General features: G+C 29.3%; 1 protein-coding gene across 50 annotated transcripts in view; it reads right to left on the bottom strand.

The window, feature by feature from the left end:
* Positions 1-4,294: 4,294 nt before the first annotated feature.
* The window catches only part of LOC126846541 (cell adhesion molecule Dscam2), a 58,050-nt gene continuing 44,250 nt past the window's right edge, over positions 4,295-18,094 (bottom strand). For 25 of the 50 annotated variants that reach the window (XM_050586086.1, XM_050586087.1, XM_050586085.1 and 22 more), the window contains exons 13-35: positions 16,782-16,901; positions 16,530-16,712; positions 16,304-16,451; positions 16,062-16,210; positions 15,863-15,994; positions 15,625-15,792; positions 15,329-15,551; positions 14,877-15,118; positions 14,655-14,810; positions 14,449-14,588; positions 14,145-14,304; positions 13,799-14,068; positions 13,477-13,708; positions 13,233-13,409; positions 12,958-13,124; positions 12,432-12,620; positions 12,116-12,277; positions 11,791-11,937; positions 10,131-10,318; positions 9,734-9,905; positions 9,401-9,550; positions 7,752-7,815; positions 4,296-6,474 (exon numbers count right to left, since the gene is read on the bottom strand). In XM_050586086.1, coding sequence (XP_050442043.1) covers positions 6,402-6,474; positions 7,752-7,815; positions 9,401-9,550; positions 9,734-9,905; positions 10,131-10,318; positions 11,791-11,937; positions 12,116-12,277; positions 12,432-12,620; positions 12,958-13,124; positions 13,233-13,409; positions 13,477-13,708; positions 13,799-14,068; positions 14,145-14,304; positions 14,449-14,588; positions 14,655-14,810; positions 14,877-15,118; positions 15,329-15,551; positions 15,625-15,792; positions 15,863-15,994; positions 16,062-16,210; positions 16,304-16,451; positions 16,530-16,712; positions 16,782-16,901 — 3,812 coding nt within the window. In that variant the 3' untranslated portion in view covers positions 4,296-6,401. Of the gene's footprint in view, positions 6,475-7,751; positions 7,816-9,400; positions 9,551-9,733; positions 9,906-10,130; positions 10,319-11,790; positions 11,938-12,115; positions 12,278-12,431; positions 12,621-12,659; positions 12,840-12,957; positions 13,125-13,232; positions 13,410-13,476; positions 13,709-13,798; positions 14,069-14,144; positions 14,305-14,448; positions 14,589-14,654; positions 14,811-14,876; positions 15,119-15,328; positions 15,552-15,624; positions 15,793-15,862; positions 15,995-16,061; positions 16,211-16,303; positions 16,452-16,529; positions 16,713-16,781; positions 16,902-18,094 lie in introns of all 50 variants that reach the window. The other 25 variants (XM_050586083.1, XM_050586081.1, XM_050586082.1 and 22 more) reach the window with 4 other exon arrangements.

The raw sequence follows: 18,094 nt of genomic DNA, 5'->3' as shown, positions 1-18,094 counted from the left end.
AACGCACGCTAGTTTACACACAAACCAGCTACAATATATACAGTCATGTATTGTAATAAATTCAACTTTCCAAAACAAGATTAAACGTTAAAAAAAAAAAAATATTTATAGTTATATGTTCTGTACACACATTAACCGTTGTTTTTTTTTTGCGACGAGTACTTGGAATAATATTATTAAAATTAATTTTATTCAATATATTCTGCGCTCCGTTTGTGTTATTGTGATGAACTCTCCTCAACCCCTCTCCTCGTTAAATGTGAAGGGGTAACAACACAAACACTCCCCTTCTTCAAACCGGATGTCTTGAAACACTATTTCACGTGATAAGGGAACTGTCGAGATTTGTCCTCATACACTCGGTTCACATTGATTTAGTCGGTGTCGTTTAACGCGATCTTCAATTATTTTTTATACGATTATCTCTGTTCACTATAATATAATATTATCATAATCCTATGAAATACTATTTTTCAGCTGTTGTTTGTATAAGGACAACTTATTTTAATAGAATTTAATAGGATAAACTTAAATTTTAAATCTGTTTGTTTCTTGCAAGTCTTAATTTTTTTTTTTACTATTTAGATACATTTAGACGTTGACAATATTGAGCACACATTTACATTCTATTTTCAGTTTTTTTTCTTAGAATATTTTCAACATTTTGAGTAAAGTAAATTTGTAGATATATAAATACCTAGAGAAAATATAATATGACAAAATTAAATCATAAGCAAATACAAACATATTTTATTTATGTGATGTGTGTAGGTATATGTGTTATATGAAATAAACCAATTAGTTTTCCATGTGATATAACGGACGGGCTAGATATAAACTGTTTTCAGATTTGAATCCAACACATCAGTCTATTAAAATCAAGTTTAACTTAAGAACTTAAGAAAACAAGATAGTCGCAGTACTATGTTTTAAAGTTGTAGGGTCACTTTTGGTGCTTCATTTTTAATCAAATTTCATTACCTCGTACATTTGTTTACTTTAAATCATTTTTATTTAAATATTAAATAATAATTCGTTAAAATTAAAATTAAAAACAAATAATTTTTATATTAAATTTGTATTTGGTTTGTATTTTATAAAACGGCATTCTGGTTATGCAATTGTGATGCACTGCTGTCGGTGATCAGTTTGTAGTACATAGTATTTTGTACTATTAAATCGATTCAGAATATTTTCTAAATTGTTGTAGATTCATCCACAAATAGCAAACAAGAATTTTAATTAAGGCATAGTGTAATTTTCTCCATTTTTTTGTTTTTACTAAATAATAAAAAAATACTTAAACTAAAACTTTGTAAAAAATAGTGTTTTCACAAACACAAAACTATGATTAGGTAAACAGGTGAAAAAAAGAAAAAGTTTAAAACTCTTCTTTAGAGGAAAGGATTTGTGATATTTTTTGTTTTTTTGTAAATTGGCATCGTTAGTAGTTAGTACTATATACAAAAATATCCCACACAAGTAAGGATTGCAAGGAAGTAATTAGGATATTTGCAAAAAAAGCAGTTGCATACCGCAATTTTAGATGGAAAAGTATGTACCTTTTTTGGGTGTGTTTTTCACTTTTAAAGAGAAAGAGGTGAACTTTTTAAACATTATTTAAAAATAAATTTGTATAAAGGAATTTATTAAATTGTTTTTAATGTGCCTAAACAATTAATAGTCATAAAATTTATTAAAACCCGTTTAAAAGGCATTGGTGTTATATTTGTTTTTCATAAAAAAATATATTTACAGTTTTGAAAAGAGCTTTCAGCAGACTGTTTTAGATCTTAAAATATTTGCAAATAAAAATGGAGTATTATTTAACAATTAAAATATAATACGTTCTTAATCCAATTAATTTTATTTATTCGATTTGAACGATTATATAAATATTGATAGTACCTTCATTTAATATTATTTTTTGTTATTTAAATAAAGTCAATCCAAACCTATAAAATTCCCTGCCTTTTATTTTTTTAGGTACAATTTAAGTCTTTTGATTGCTCTTTGTGTGATTTCATAGAATTAAATACAATTACTTCCCTATAAACTTTTTTAACATTTTGTATTCAATATACTTTACACAGGAGTAACGCAAAAGATATTGCGTTTATTTAGATAGCTCCATAATTATCCGAAAAAAATATTTGTTACTTTCTTGATCTAATTTGAATTTGATAAACAGGTTTAATTTAGTTAATGTTAGCCTATACAGAGTGATCATTTAAACGTAACACTTTTTTTCTCTTAAAATATAACAGTGGTAACCCGACGCAATGAATTATGTTGAGATAACAACGGCTACTGTTTTTTTGGACAACCTGAAATATGAGGAAATGTAATAGCTATACAAAGTCAATCGGATTGATGAAAATTAAAAATTCAAACGCTGAAATATTTTTAAAATTTGTTTACACATATTTATGGATTAAAAACATATGTATTTAAAATTATTATTGAAATCTTTAAAACAAAAATGTATTTATTTTATGAGCTGATGTTCCCTTACGTGATATTCAAACTTCAAACTACTTTAAATATGGTTTCAATACACAAATTGAATCAATACCTCACTAATGTAATAAAGTTATCTCACTTAGATTTGTTTTAATATTAATAGTCTACCATCACTAAAATATCTTAATTTAATCTAGATTTATAATTGATATTAGTAGATATGTTTATCTTATATTGTCTTTTTCGTGATTTACATTTAATCTGTTAACGTTAAAATATATAGTTAAACTGTTATTTAATTGTCATTTTAATCATCTATATTGTATGTTATTTAATCACACTGTATATTGTACTTGTGCCTTCGTGGCGTTAATTATAAAATAAATGAGTTATTATCTAATTTTATTTCAATTTTTATTTTTGTTAAATCCTGCTTTATGATTTACCTATTCCAAATAACATGTGTGTATCTCATACCTTTTGTTCAAAATTAACTCGGACAGACTCGAGCAGCTCCTCGGTGTTTCACCTTCACTTTCTGACCATTATGCACGTTTTGTTGATCATGTTTATACGGCGGAATAGTCATCATCAAATGCGCTACCCCAAGATAAACATTCAAGTTTGATACGTTTTATATCAGTCACATATTAACAGATGTGGTTTAAGAAAAAAAAAACATTTACACGCGTATAATCAATACGTTATTTTACACGGACACGAGCAATACTAAATAAATCCGCCAACTCTTTGCATATAAAGACTAATGTCCAAGACAGAAGAGTCGGTAGGTAGCGGGGAATCTTAACCTAAAAAAAAAAAAATAAAAAAGACATAATATTATACTTATAAAGGGATAAAATGTTTGTTTATAAGATAGACCGCAATAGGTCTCATGGCCGACTGTCGTTTGATACATATATATATATACGACAGATATTATAAACAAATAATAATATACTTTTGCCAAAATCGTCAATAACCGACATCGCATTGTTTTTTTTTTATACTAAAAACAAAAATTATATTTTCTCATGGTCGTTCGTCGCCAGATATGCTACAAAAATAATTTGTAAACCTCACCTACCTACTTTTATAAATTAAAAATATATTATTTGTGTATTATCTTATGGGAATTATAATATTATTTACCGACAATGAATTGTCAATTTGTTAAATGGGCCTAAGAATTCCAGTGACTTTGAGTTCCTCTGAACTAATAATTATTGTCACAACACAACACCGTAGATTAAGGAATAATAATTATAATTTTATTTCGATAAACGTATAGTAAAGCAGCATTACATAAGCACGAGTAATAATATTAAGATAATAAATAATAATTGTATCATCGAATGACTGAATATTTAGATTATACAGAGAAAAAAAACGAATTACTAACTCATTGACTAATGGAAATTTTTAATACATTATTATCGTTAAGATTAAAAAATTGGTATCTACTACAAATCATTATACTTGTACCTATGTTAATTTATATTAACATTAAAAACTATATAAAAAAGAAGAATATCGAACAGTAAATGTTTCTACAATTTACGATTTAAGTCATTTGACAAATACATAATTACTTATTAATATGCGCGTACTTATATAATTTATAATAATAATAATAATAATATTATTATTTTCAATGATGCATCCATGTCTACAACTTATTAGTTAAACTAGCCAAATTTAATAATAATAATATCATTATAAAAAACACACAATATTATGTAACTAGTGTTTCAAATACATATTTTAAAACTGTTTTATACGTATTATTTCATATCGCAATATGTAATATAAATATCTAATAGTATATTCCAATAAAAGATAATTGAAGATAAATGTTTTTTTATATTCTTTGCATAGAGCATGTAAAACGCGTATTTGCAAGTTAAACAAATCTAATTTAATTTTAAAATGTAAGTATAAGTTGGCACTATAAATTGTTTTTTAATAATATGTTTACCATATCCGCGATATAAATAAAAAAGTATAAATAATGTTAAATTTGTAAAAAAAAAAATTATGTTGAGTGTTTGAGCAATAATTTTAGTTGAAAAAGTACGAACAAATTCAAAATAAAATCAGAGAAATGTGAAATCAATCAATTTGTCGAAAATTCATTAATGTTATAACTGTAACTAATAATATATAATATCAGTCTAGCCACATGCAAGTCACTATGGTTGTGTATTGTTTACTAATTAAGTTAAAAAAACAAATATAGTATTTTATAAAAAAAAAAATATATATATATACATACAACATAAAGTAAAAACGCAAAAAAAAAACAATAATGACACAAATCTGAAGATAAAACATAATATCAAACTGTTTATACGAATAATAATAATATAATAATAATAATTATAACTTATAATAATAATATATAGATAATAGATATACAAAAGACGATATTAAACTACATGTTTACAATAATTATTGAAACGTTCTCAGATTAGGATATTCTCTCAAAAAAAAAACGTCGACTGCCCCATTTGTACATCTTGCATGTGCTCAAAATAAACAAAAACTTAAGTATGAAAAAAATTAAACCGATTAATTAAATGCAAACAATTCTAAGAATGTATTTTAAGTATGAAAAAAAATCCAGAAATCCTGTTATCAATGTTTGATCATTTCTAAATTGAGTACAATTTGTAAGCAAAACGACCCAAATAGATAGGTAAACTATATTTTGTGTAGACAGAAATTTTAGTTTTTCAAGCATTTGCGAGACTTAACCATTGGACAAGATAGTTTGTTTTTGAAAATATCAACCGTTTCACTTCCAATTTACAGTATTATTACATTGGATACTAGCGCCATTTGAATAAAGAACAAAACATAGTTAGTTATTTTACCGAGTAGGCACAGTTATCAGTTAAAAAAGCACACTCCATAAAGATTATAGCTGTATTTAATATATTCTACGACTTAGTTTTGAATAATAATAGTTAAGATTTGTATATCTTTTCGAAATTTCTAATCAAAATGTTTAATAATAATGTATCATTACTATGACAGATTATAAAGTATATTAATATTTTTAATATGTAATAAAAAAATGTCTTTTTAAATACCGAACAAGAGTATAATAATAATATATAATGACTTAATCAAAGTAATTTCCGAATAAACGATATTTGTTTGTATAGTTAATTTTAAATCACAATAAGACGTATAAAAGTGGAATTATTATTAAAGATCATATTATATGATATTGAGTGAATACGACATTAGACGAACCACTTTATCGTTACTCTAACATAACACAATACGTTTTTTTATTTTCTTTAACTATTAAAAGCTGCAGTTAATGAGCAAATCAAATAATAAACGTATTAAATATTTTATGTTGAAATTTAAACAAACAAACAAACATAACTGACTTTTTTGTACTGACATTAAAGGAACATACTTTTATTTTTTTTTAAAACCATCTATGTGAGATTTTTAAACAGTGTTTGCTAGAACCGAATGGTAATTTATAGAGTTGAGCTAAAATTAACATAATATAATATAATCCTAACATTCACAGATCATAGTAACATTTTAAATTTTAATAGGTTAATTGAAGTGTAAGAAATAATGACACAACACTTGAGGGTTTTATAATACCTAAATTATTAGAAAAACACATTAGGGCCACATTATTACGATATTAGAATAAGAATAGTAATAAATCATTATTATTATAATATATAAAATACTATTTCTATTCTTATCGTTATTTTATTACCTAATTATATTTTAGTTACTTAAATAAGTGCGTAGTAATATGTTTTTTTTTAATGTATCGTTTAGTGCATTAGGTATATGAGTATGTTTAGTTATGGAAGAGGTTCACAATAATATTATAGTATAGATAAGGTTTATATTCTAACGTTCTATTTATATATGTTGGCTGATTGGCTGACTAGAGGTTACACTGCCACAGTATCGTAGGTTGTGAGCCCTCCGCTTTGGAAGCGTTGTTGTCCTGCTGGGGCTTCGTTTCTAAAAAAAATGATCAAACAGTTTTTTAATAATCATGTAAAGTCATGTAACTAATAGGCGAGTGCTGATTTTAAGACAGCGTTAATGAGTTACATAAAATGTTTTCTTATTTTTTACAAAACGCTCAATTTTTTCCTCAAATACCTGAGAGTATTTTATTTAAAAAAATATTTTAAAACAATAAGATTGTGTTATTTTAGGAAAACTGCCCCTCTGCATTTAAATTGACATCTTTTATCAAATATTAGTAATGTTGACTGTGATGATGAAATTAGTTAAAAACATATGTAATTTTTTTTTAAAAAATGTTAAAATAAAAAAAAACAATCATAGATTAGTATATACATTTTCTTTTTCCTAGTAAATTTAACAATATCGGTTTTAAAAATTGTTTTTTTAAAAAATTGTCTATGGCAATAGTTACATTTAAATCGATAAAATCTTGAACATTTAAATAGAAACATGACACAACAATGTGTTTTTCCATAATAACTTATCTATAGTTTTTATCATCAACCCCCCATTTTATTCCACAATATAGTTATATTAATACAATTTAACATTTACTTAACTACATACTACGTAAAATTCACACCAAACTAAAAATATTACTACCTGAACTACATCATAATACTTTCAAAACACATGTCATAATAATTGTTACAATATATTCAACTAGTTTTTTTTAATCAATAACAGTTGATACTTACGGTTTCCTTTACAACGAAAAATGCATTAAACACACATCAATAATATTATAAACAAAGAACAATTAATTTTAAAAAAATAAGGAAAGAAACAAGTATTATGATTTATTTAAATTTACCAGAAGTTAAGCTAAAACCTAATCCTACGACCAAAATCTTGTCAAGTTTTGTCACGAGATCAAATATTATGTTTTCTTTTTTTTTTCCTAGCAATTTATTCCTAAAATAATATACTTAAAAGTTGACTTGTTTATTTGCAAATTTTGTTTAGGTAAGTAAAAATTGCAAATAGCGAGACCTATGTTCCCTTTTTTTAATTTTGATATAGTAAGTTGTTTAATAAACCCGACATAAAAATAGCATTGAAGGTTTAATGAATTTATTGGTTCTCAAACATCATTTAGTGGTTCCTTGATCGGTGAATGAACCGTTAAATTTATCAAAGTTTTGCGGCAACCCGGTATTAAGATAATATTTGTATTGTATTTTTTTAAGTGCTATTTAAACCGACCCGTTCTAAAAAATATTGAGCACCTACGTCAGAAGTAGGTGATATACCTATATACTAACCTTTCTATGAGTTTCCGTAGTTCTTCTGTGGTCATAGTATCCTTAGGGTTCCCTTTAGATTGAACTGAAAATCAAAACCAACGAGATATGTTCATATACACGTCTTATGATTATGCACATAAAATGGCTGCGAAAGCGATTAAGTTGGTTTCGAAGCGAGCGACATTTTTTTTTAGGTATTATAAGCGAAGGTTGCTTGCTGCAGCAGTCGGTTTTGTGAATAACAATATAGTATTTTTTGTAGTTATTTACAAAAAATTATGAAATTAATGAAATTAATTAAAGTCAATGAAATTAATGGTTTTCGATATTATTATGCGTATGAAACAATATTAACGAATTACACAGTTTGGTGTTCTTAGTGTACAAAACAGTGAAATGATTTTCAATGTAACTTACAATAATTAAAAAAAGTGTTACATAAATATTACGTTATTTTTTCTCCAACAGTACTTACCTTTCTTTTAAACACGTTTAATATAATTAATGACGTTGAACATAATATAGTATTCCATGCAATACAACATTAAGACATCTATACGACCGTTAATTCATGCACAAAGTACTAAACCAAAAGCCACTACAGGTTAGAGCATGATCAATACAACAGCTATTGTCTAGAACATGGGAAAATGACTGGGACGAGCATTTTAGCAATACAGATAATTACTTAAACGTTGATCACGCCATTTGTAATTCTTTATATTGAAATAAGTGAATAAAAAAAGTATTCAAAGACGGTTTAATATATTTCATATTACAAATAATAATTATTAGGATTGTCAGATTTTGAGCAACATGCTTACCTATTATAGAAAACTTTTTACACGTTATATAATATAACCGTTAAAACGTTTATGTAATTAACTGTATTAGATTCAATGTTTAATCCTAAACCAAACATCGAAGTTAAAATGCATTACTTAAGTAAGATTTAATAATTTAATACTTTAAAAGTCTGTTTTGAATTGGAATTTCTCAATTTGTTTTCTAGTCATTAGTTAATGATTTTCACGGTAAAACTATATAGGCTCATAATGACTTTATAAATAACTTTTTTTCTGAAATAAAAATACATTCCATGAATATTTAAAGGGAAGTCCGTTCTTTTTTCAAGAATAATACTATTTGTAAAAAATATATACAAACATATTTTGTATTGAATGCGTAAAATTGATTTCTCCAGTTTTTTTTTTATTGTATGTCAAGATTATTATTTTACACCAATAAAATCTATAAGATTTCACCGTGAATATATGGATTTATGTATGTTAACAACGTGTTAAGCTTAGACCAGGAAAAAATATGTAAGTTGATAGACCATTTTACAAATAAATATGTTTACCTTCTATACTAAGATAGCTCTTGCATTGGGATGTGGCCGCAAACGTTTGCCTAATAGTTTAAATTTTAAAAACGTTTATAAATAGTAGAAATGAAGGAGTGTAGAGAGTTTGGCAAAATATAATACATAAAAAATATAAGTATCTTAATGCTAGAAAAATTATACTACAAGACGTGAATCATTCTCAACAAGTTTCTCGCAAACTCAGTGATCACACAAGATACTGTTGCTAAATATAGAAGCTTTTGTTGAAACAAAAATGGTGCTATTTTAATTTTAATGCACAATATAACATACGACTTACCGCCGTATTCTTGCACTGTTGGTTCTTGGTGTTGATCACACTCAGCTTCTGATATCTGATTGCTATCTTTAGAGTCATTGGCTTCATTGCTTGTGCTGCTTACGTTTGGATCGTGATTACGCGGAGGTGGTGGAGGCGGTTCTGGACTTCCTATTTTGTAAAACCGAAATAGTAAATAAGAAACAGTACAAATCGCTTAAAACCATAAAGTCAAGACAACATGTTCTAAAAAAGATTACAAATCCAATGGCGTTTATTGGTTTCAAAAGATTGTAGTTATTGTTTTATTGGAAAAAAAAAAATGAAAGGACAGAATTATTCCAGTAAATATACCAATGCTATGACGACCCATTGAATTGCGACTTTCGTATTGTTCATAAGGAGCTCCATACTGTCCATATTGACTGCCATATTCATCGCCAATATTAGCTGGATCGTCGTACTCTGGGGAAAACATGGAATTAGCTCCTCCTCCTCCTACACGTGAATAACGTCCATTTCGGGGCTAAAAAAATGTATTTGTAGTTATTGACAAAAAATAAATACAACATTATTCAATTATATATTGTTTTTTATTAGTTAAATAATTATGAAGCTAACGTTAACTCAACGAGCCGACTCAACAAGGTTATTCGTTTAGTTCATTTAGCATGTCATACTGCACACTTTACATTTATATAAAATTCACTAGTGTGCTAGAAAATTATCATTGTATTTTAACATTGATTACCATTGTCTGCGTTCCTGGGCACTGATGCATCATTCCATTGCTAGCCATAGTTCCGCCGGGTCCCATTGTTCCACAATGACCATTGGGATGCGGGAAAGTTTGGAAAGGCATTTTAGACGGATCCATCTCTTCGCGGAATCCAAGCAAATGGAATGTAGCGTACGGACATATGTCCTCTCCGTCGATTCCTGTGAAAACATTGCACTTAAATCAATATCATATTGTTTTAAAGTCGAATAATTGCCAGCAAAAACCAAAGCTAATCGCGACAGCGAAAGAAGAACTCATTTATTTACTTATCCACCATTTAAATTGAAAAGTTGTAAGCTCAATATAATGTAACTGATTTAACGTTTACACGTTAAAAACTACTCTAAAAAACTCGATTGAATACATAATATTACTTATGTCTCATATGTATTTAAATATATAATGAATGTAATAAATTGATTTCACAAGTTTGTACCACTCATAATATACAATAATTACAACTTTATCAACTTCTTAACATACTTAAAAAAATAATCGTCCAATATATTGCTAATACCGGTTCACGCCCATAGGGCATCGGGATAAACTTTAAACAATTTTTTGTGTAAGAATAACATATAATAATTGCTATCTAACTACCCATTTCGTAAATACGTCCAACTCATAATATGAATTAAAGCATTTAAAAAGCAGAATTATCAAGAAAAAAAAATAGAAAAAGTACGCCAAAGTGTGAAAAATATAAACGAGAACGCATTTAAAAAATAAAAATAAGACCTTAATTTTTTTTTATGAGTTAAATAATTATAAATAAAGATGAACAATAATTAAGTTGATTTCCTAGCTTAAAATTTGTGAGGAACTATAATTCTTATCAGCTAAACCCTTAACAAATAGTCATAACAACACATAAACGTTGAATATTGAACATTAAATGAGCACCAATAAACGGTTTTAGGTTGATTAAATAAGTACATATATATATATATATTTCTATAACGTATACATTTTTAAGGTCAAGTGAGGTATTTCTAAGCAAATGGGTTAAAAGATTTTTTTTTTATAAATTTGGTTGTTATAAAAAAAAAACAACATTTATAATTTTAACTGAGATCTCCAAATCCTAAGACATGATGTTAACGTATTATATTATTACACAATACTTTTAGTTCTTTAAAAAAAAAGTTAGATTTCAATTAGCCCCGTTTGTTTACAATATTAATTATTAAATAATTATAACAACATTGCTACAACCATATTTATATTTTGAATTTTATTTGTTTACACGATACTCTTTAAAATCTTAAATCATTACAAAATGTACTTTAATTGGTAACGATTTTTAGACTAATTACATGACATTTGTTGAATAATGAAATTCGACAAATCCGTATCACACGTAAGATTTCTTTTAGGAGCACGGTGCGTATAGTGTATATATAAATGTATATAATTTTCCGATTTAAAATTATGGGCGCAAACATATTAGCATTGAGTACAATATTTATAATATACTCAATGGTATTGGATACCTCAACATATTGGTGATTTATAAGGCTTGTAAGGCTTACAGTTTGTACGTTTGTTAATGGAACTCTCACTCTGCTGTTGTTAATAATAAGCTGCCGTGCAAAATTTCATCATCCTTTTTATCAACTTTTTTTTTTACCTCGACACCTGGTATACATTGTCTCGTCGGAACCCGGGCAAGGGGGCAGGTGCCCCCTACACCTAGGGTTACTACCGTTAAGTTCTTCGTACATATGTCGGGCTCTAGGGTTCCATGTGCCGTGACCGTTGTAAGGGCCGGGAAAACCTGATTTGATTAATACGACGAAAACAAAAATAAAACTATTAAATGCAAAATAAAAAAATCGATTCTGTTATAAAAAAAAAATATATATGAAAAAACAAAGCAAAAATAATATAAACCGAGTATGATATGGGGTTAAATATTATATAGAGTAATAGACGACCGAACAAAATGAATATACCTCTCTTGATCCGGTCGCAAGTGTTGTAGTTTGAGCCGGGAACCGGGGGAAGTTTTCGATTGGGCGGTGCAATGTAACCGAGTTCGTCGTTGAAGTCTGTGTGTCTTTTATCCAGAGTATTGCCTCCCATTATCATCGACTGGTTGTACACCGTCATATCGTCTAATTGCATCAATATAATATTGTCGGTATAAAATATTATTAATTAATAGTTAAAAAGGTTCAAACAAAATACAGTGTTTAACATAGTTAAAATATAGTTTCGACGAGCTGTCAGCTGTACCCTAAGACGACTGCTATTAACAGCTATTTGTACCTCGTAATCGGGTTTGTCCATTTTCGTGCACTCTACGAGACCAAGCGAAACAAACCACGATAATACCAACGATAATAACGACAATGGTCGCAGTTGTGGGTACGACCACGTTCAAATCGATCCATTTCGGTATCCACGGGAAGTAAGTATAGATAGAAGTGATGTCTTGAGCGGGGGGAGCGATAGTACCTTTAGAACACACAGAAAAAAATACAAATACAAACTAACCTTTTATTTCCACTCCTCGTTTTTTCAAATAGCACAAGAAAATTATGGCCACGATAATGACTAACAAGGCCGACGTTACTGGTACGACCAAGTTAAGATTGGCCAGTATGATACGTATAGCAGTTTCGGTGGCCGAACCAAAACTGTTATTATGCACCTCCCTGGCAGGAGCTATAGTACCTGGAACACGGAATGCATTTAAAATTATTACTCTGTGAAGAAACTTGTTCCAAGTACTACATGAGCTCCGCCTAGCAGATTAGAAATCGCAAAAAAATCACTAAGACCTCCTCCTTACCTCCGCTCAATGTGAGAGAAGCGAATTCGTATTCGGCTACTGAAAATCCAGCGTTGTTATGAGCCGTCACTCTCAAATGATACCAAGTGGCTGGATCCAAATCGAGCACTACAAAGTTACCGCCAGGTCTTACATTGTTGGACACCTGAGTCCACTCGGGCTGCATCCTAAAACAAAACCGCGCCACGGTATATTTTACTTTTTCCAAATAGTTATACGCCGGCTGTGTTAGAAATTAATAAAATATGTAAAATTGTTTAAAAAAAAAAATTTACTTTTTCTTATGTTCCACCACAAAGTACAGCATAGGGCAACCGCCGTCCAACCATGCGTTTAAATGAAGAGTGACACTGGTCGCGGATACTTCAATAAACTTGCTTGCTTCGGGTATTTTCGGTTTTGATCCGGTAGTTTTTGTAATGAGTATGTCCGACTCGTCACCCGTGCCGATTCTAATGAAAAATTAATCAAAAATTATACTTTTCTAACAATGTGGGTTTTGATAATATACAATCGTACAAGTTATAAGCGGTCACGGCTATTTGATAACGCGACCCACACCACAGATTTTCCAACGTGAATTTGTCCGCTTTTGCAGCCACTTGGGCCGTTTGCCAATCTCCGAATTCAGGTTTGTACTTGATTGTATATCCATGAACAGGTTCCTTGTCGGTTTCATAAGGTTTCAGATTTAACGTGATCGTATTCGAAGTAGTTGCACCGACCGTGACTTGTGGCTTATGCGGAGGAGCTAAAATATAACATTGTAAGAAAAAAACGAATTATCATAAAAAAATTTAAAGAAAAAAATATTTAAAAAAAAGAGAGGCAATCCACATACCCAATACGACGATTTTATGAGTGATTTTATCTTTTCCAAATGAGTTTTCCACAAAGCACGAGTACTCTCCCGCGTCTTGTCTCGTTACTGATCTTATCAACAGCGAACCTTCGGGCAATTGGCGGATACGATCGTTGCTCTCAAGAGATGCTCCTTTGACTTTCCATGTGATTTCCGGGGCTGGTACACCAACAGTCAAACAAGGTAGTTTCACGTCTTCGCGGTATGTAGCAGTGAACGTATCATCGAACGATGCAATCATGGCGGGAACTAGAAAAAAAAAACAACAATTAATCTACAAAAATTCTAAACCGACCTAAACGTTAAAATTATGAAAGGCAATTACCTCGAGTACTGGGGGCTATGATGAGCGATTTTGTTGGCTGACCTTCGCCAATATTGGTCGACGCAGTCACCCAAAACTCATACGGATCTTGTTTAATTAATCCAGATGCCTCAAAACTCATTTGACTGGCCGCTACTTTATGCACCATTGGCGCTTCTTTCTAGAATATTAAATATATATTTTCATATTAAACATGTAAATTGGCTTTGACTGTAAAATTTAACCATATAAAATGAAGATTACAAATGTTTTTGACAGGAAATTATGAATGGTTAAATATACAAGTAAAATTAAGCAAACATACATCTTTGTTTTCCCCATTCCGTTTAATGTAAACTGTGTATTGGTTTATTTCTCCATTGGGCTCGGCCGGTGGTTTCCAGCTGACTAAAACCGATTCGGTCGACATTACCAAAGCTTTTATGGCTGATGGTGACTCAGGAACTATGATCAAATAAAAAAAAATTATTAATTTTGTATTACAACAAAATTTTCTCATAGAACACATACCATCTTGTTCGGTTTGGCAATAAATCCTAGGTGCGCGAACTCCATCTCCTCCTGCAGTGAAAGCTAATACTTCCATACTGTAATTGGTGAACTTCTTCAAGCCGTGTAAAATGGTTTCGCTGGAGACGGTAATCTTTGTATCTTTTGTGGCTTCATCTAAAAATAACAAATGTATAGTAAACTCTAAAATAATAGAGGTGTATAAAATAAAAATTAGCTTACTAAACCAAGAGTCGCTTGGGCCGTATATAACTTTGTATCCCTTAATGATTCCATTCGCTGTGTTTAAAGGAGGAGACACCCAAGAGATCCTAATAGTCTGCGAAGTCAATGTCGTACATGTGGTGTCGTGTGGAGCTTGTTCGGGTACGCCCTCAGAAGTATATTGTTTAACTTCCTCTGACATTGGTCCAGCGCCCAATTTATTGAACGCTTGTACAACAATAGTGTATTGGGTGTAAGTCCTAAACAAAAATGTTACTCAATAAGTGGAAAATATTGAATAGTAAAGAATAAAATAATACACTTTAGCTTACATGCTAAGTATGTAAACACCAAGTGTTGCTTAAGTTTTTTCTAGTATTTTTTAAAAATGTTTTACAGCAAATTAGTATATATTAGCATTGACCAGCATATACCTTGCTGTAGTCAAATACTTTAAATAAGTGACCTACTTGAGGTTCAATATTTCCAAAAAGTGTTCTTTTCCTTCTTCTTTGTTGAACTCTACTGTTTCGAACACGAACTTGTTTTCAGTTAATGAAGACTGCTTGTATCCAACGTAATATCCTTGTATTTCACCATTCCATTCACTGCGTTCAGGAGCTTTCCACATAACCTTTAGTGTATTTTCATCAACCGGTTCTACACGAATGCTGGTGGGTTTTCCGCTCGGCGCTGAAGATACATTAGTTACAGAGGTTTATTTAAATTTAAACAAAATTATAAAACATTTTTTCGTTTTATTTACCTTCTTCCGATGTGATTATGGTTACCGGGTCAGAAGGTTTTGATACTCCTACTCCATTTTCGGCGACAATTCTAAAATGGTACGTTGTTGCTGGATGAAGATTTACAACGCTCATTTCCGTTTTGTCTCCGGTGGCTTCCATTTTCTCGACATTAGATTCCCATGATCCTGTTAGAATTAAAAAAAAAAAATTAAATAAACAAGCAAAATAAAAAAAATTACCTTATATTATGTTTACCTTTGAGTAATTTATATTCAATGATGTAACGAGTGATTGGTGAATTTCCATCATATGGCGCCAACCACGACAGCTGTACAGTTCGACCAGACTTGTCCAACACCTTCAAACCAAACGGTATCTCCGGCACCTCTGAAACGTCAATGCAATTGAATATTACCAAACAAATTATTAATTAATTTAGCTAACCACTACTAACCTTGAACGATAAGTTGTACGCTAGAATCGTCACTTCCAAATGAATTTGTCGCCACACAAGTGAACATGGCGGTGTCGATCCTATCGGTTATTTTAATGCTCAAATCAGATTTAACTCCATCGGTCAATATTTCTTCTCGAATGGTGTATCTAAAAACATTTATATTTGAATAGTATTTAGTATCAGATAAAATGAAACTTATATTTTCTGTTTAATTTATCAATTTTATGGGTGTACGGTACCTCTCTTCTTCCTTTGTGTCTAGCCTCTTGTTGTTCATATTCCACACTATTCCAATGGGTTTTTCACCTTTAGCCATACATTCCAAAACAGCCGGCTGTCCTTTTTCAGATGTCTGATTCCTCGCCTTAATTTCGAAATGGGGTGGAGCTGAAATACAACGATAGGTATAAATAACACATGAAAAATTTAACTTAATTTATTTGTTTTTTTTTCGAATTCACTAACCTTGTACGCTAATTGTTATTACAGCCGACAGTCCAGAACCAATACCGTTGACAGCTTCGCATAAGTAGTAACCTTCGTGATTTTTTTGAATATTGTGAATTGTAAGTGTACCCTCTTCGACTTTAATGTCATCATTTCCTGGCTTCAAATCTTTGATATCTTTGTAGTCTCCGGGAGAATTTCCTAATGTAAATCTATTTTGTTAAATATGCACTTAAAATATGCTTTAAGCATATAACTTTTATAACGAACCTATAGCTTTTTTCCATGTCACTTGTGGTTTAGGGAAACCATCAGCTTTACATTCAATTTTAGCATCACCTCCTTGTGCAAAAGCTTTATCAGTAGGTTCAAGTATCCATCTAGGAGGAACTGTTTCAAAACAAAATTAAAAATATTAAACTATCATAGAATTAAAAACAAACTCTAAATTATAATATCAGCAACAGTTCAAATAAAAAGTTTTAAATTAAATATGTAAAAAGACGAATAATAAAATCACTTTGTATAAAATTTTACATGCTAAAATGTTTAAATGATTATTAAATATTACAAACTACAAATTATTGAACTCTTGCTGAAATTATGTTATGTTTTATAAAATTTGAAGAGAAGAGATGAATAGAAGTTTTAAATATGTTAAGACTAATTAATTATTGTATAGAAATAAATTTTTTCATTGTATATTTGAATATATAATGTAATTGGACTTAGGTCCGTATGAAATATAAAAAAAAAAGAAAGAAACCTATACTACCAATATCGAGCATTTATTGTTTTACGAACAATGTAAATTGTATGTGTTTTGAAAGAAAATTTTAAAATGTTTTAACTCCATAATATCATCTTTTCTCTACAGACGTATCGGTAGATAAGCGCAAAAATGTTTATTAGTGATTTTAAAACTCAATAAGATTATTTTATGTGTTTTAACACTACTACTTGATACTTGCTGTGTAGTAGGTTGAAAAAAAAATGCTTAATGTTTACCATTTCAAAAATATTATTTTAAAATCACCATACAAACTTGATTTGAAAGTCTGCAGTGCATATAAAAAGCATGCGGTAAAAATGCAATTAAATAAGAAATAGTTAAAAACTAAGCAAAAATACAACGAAATAAAAATGAAAGTGAAGAATTGAAATAAAATGTTGTTAAAAAGTAAATTAAAAAATGTTTAATTTCATGCATTAAATAATTATGTAAGTATAGATAAAAAAAACTAAAATGGTGCGTATAAAGTTGACGTGCATGAACAACAAAGCAAATTAAAAAAAAAGCAACAGAAAGGAATGGTTGGACAGGACAGATACGGGAATCAGTTCAGAAAAAAAAATGATTAGTCGATTTGTAAGTACAAAGTAAATTTGATGTTTATCGATCAAAAATTGCCGATTTTAGACAAAATATATTAAAAGAATTCCGAAAGAAATTCGAATCGACGAGATTAAAAATTTACTAGAATTATACTTTTTTTTTTTTTAATAATAAACAAGCGAATGACGTTTTAAAACTAATTGTTAACAAAAAAGAAAAACCTAAACGAAACAAATTGATTATAATA

This window comes from Adelges cooleyi, unplaced genomic scaffold (genome assembly GCF_023614345.1).
Source record: "Adelges cooleyi isolate 19-005CV unplaced genomic scaffold, UGA_ACOO_1.1 ACOO_flye_CR_arks_rails_tigmint_CR_PRNA_9, whole genome shotgun sequence".
In the NCBI taxonomy this organism is placed as follows: Eukaryota; Metazoa; Arthropoda; class Insecta; order Hemiptera; family Adelgidae; genus Adelges; species Adelges cooleyi.
Note: the sequence above shows the minus strand (reverse complement) of the source record. Positions and strands in the feature narration are given on the sequence as shown.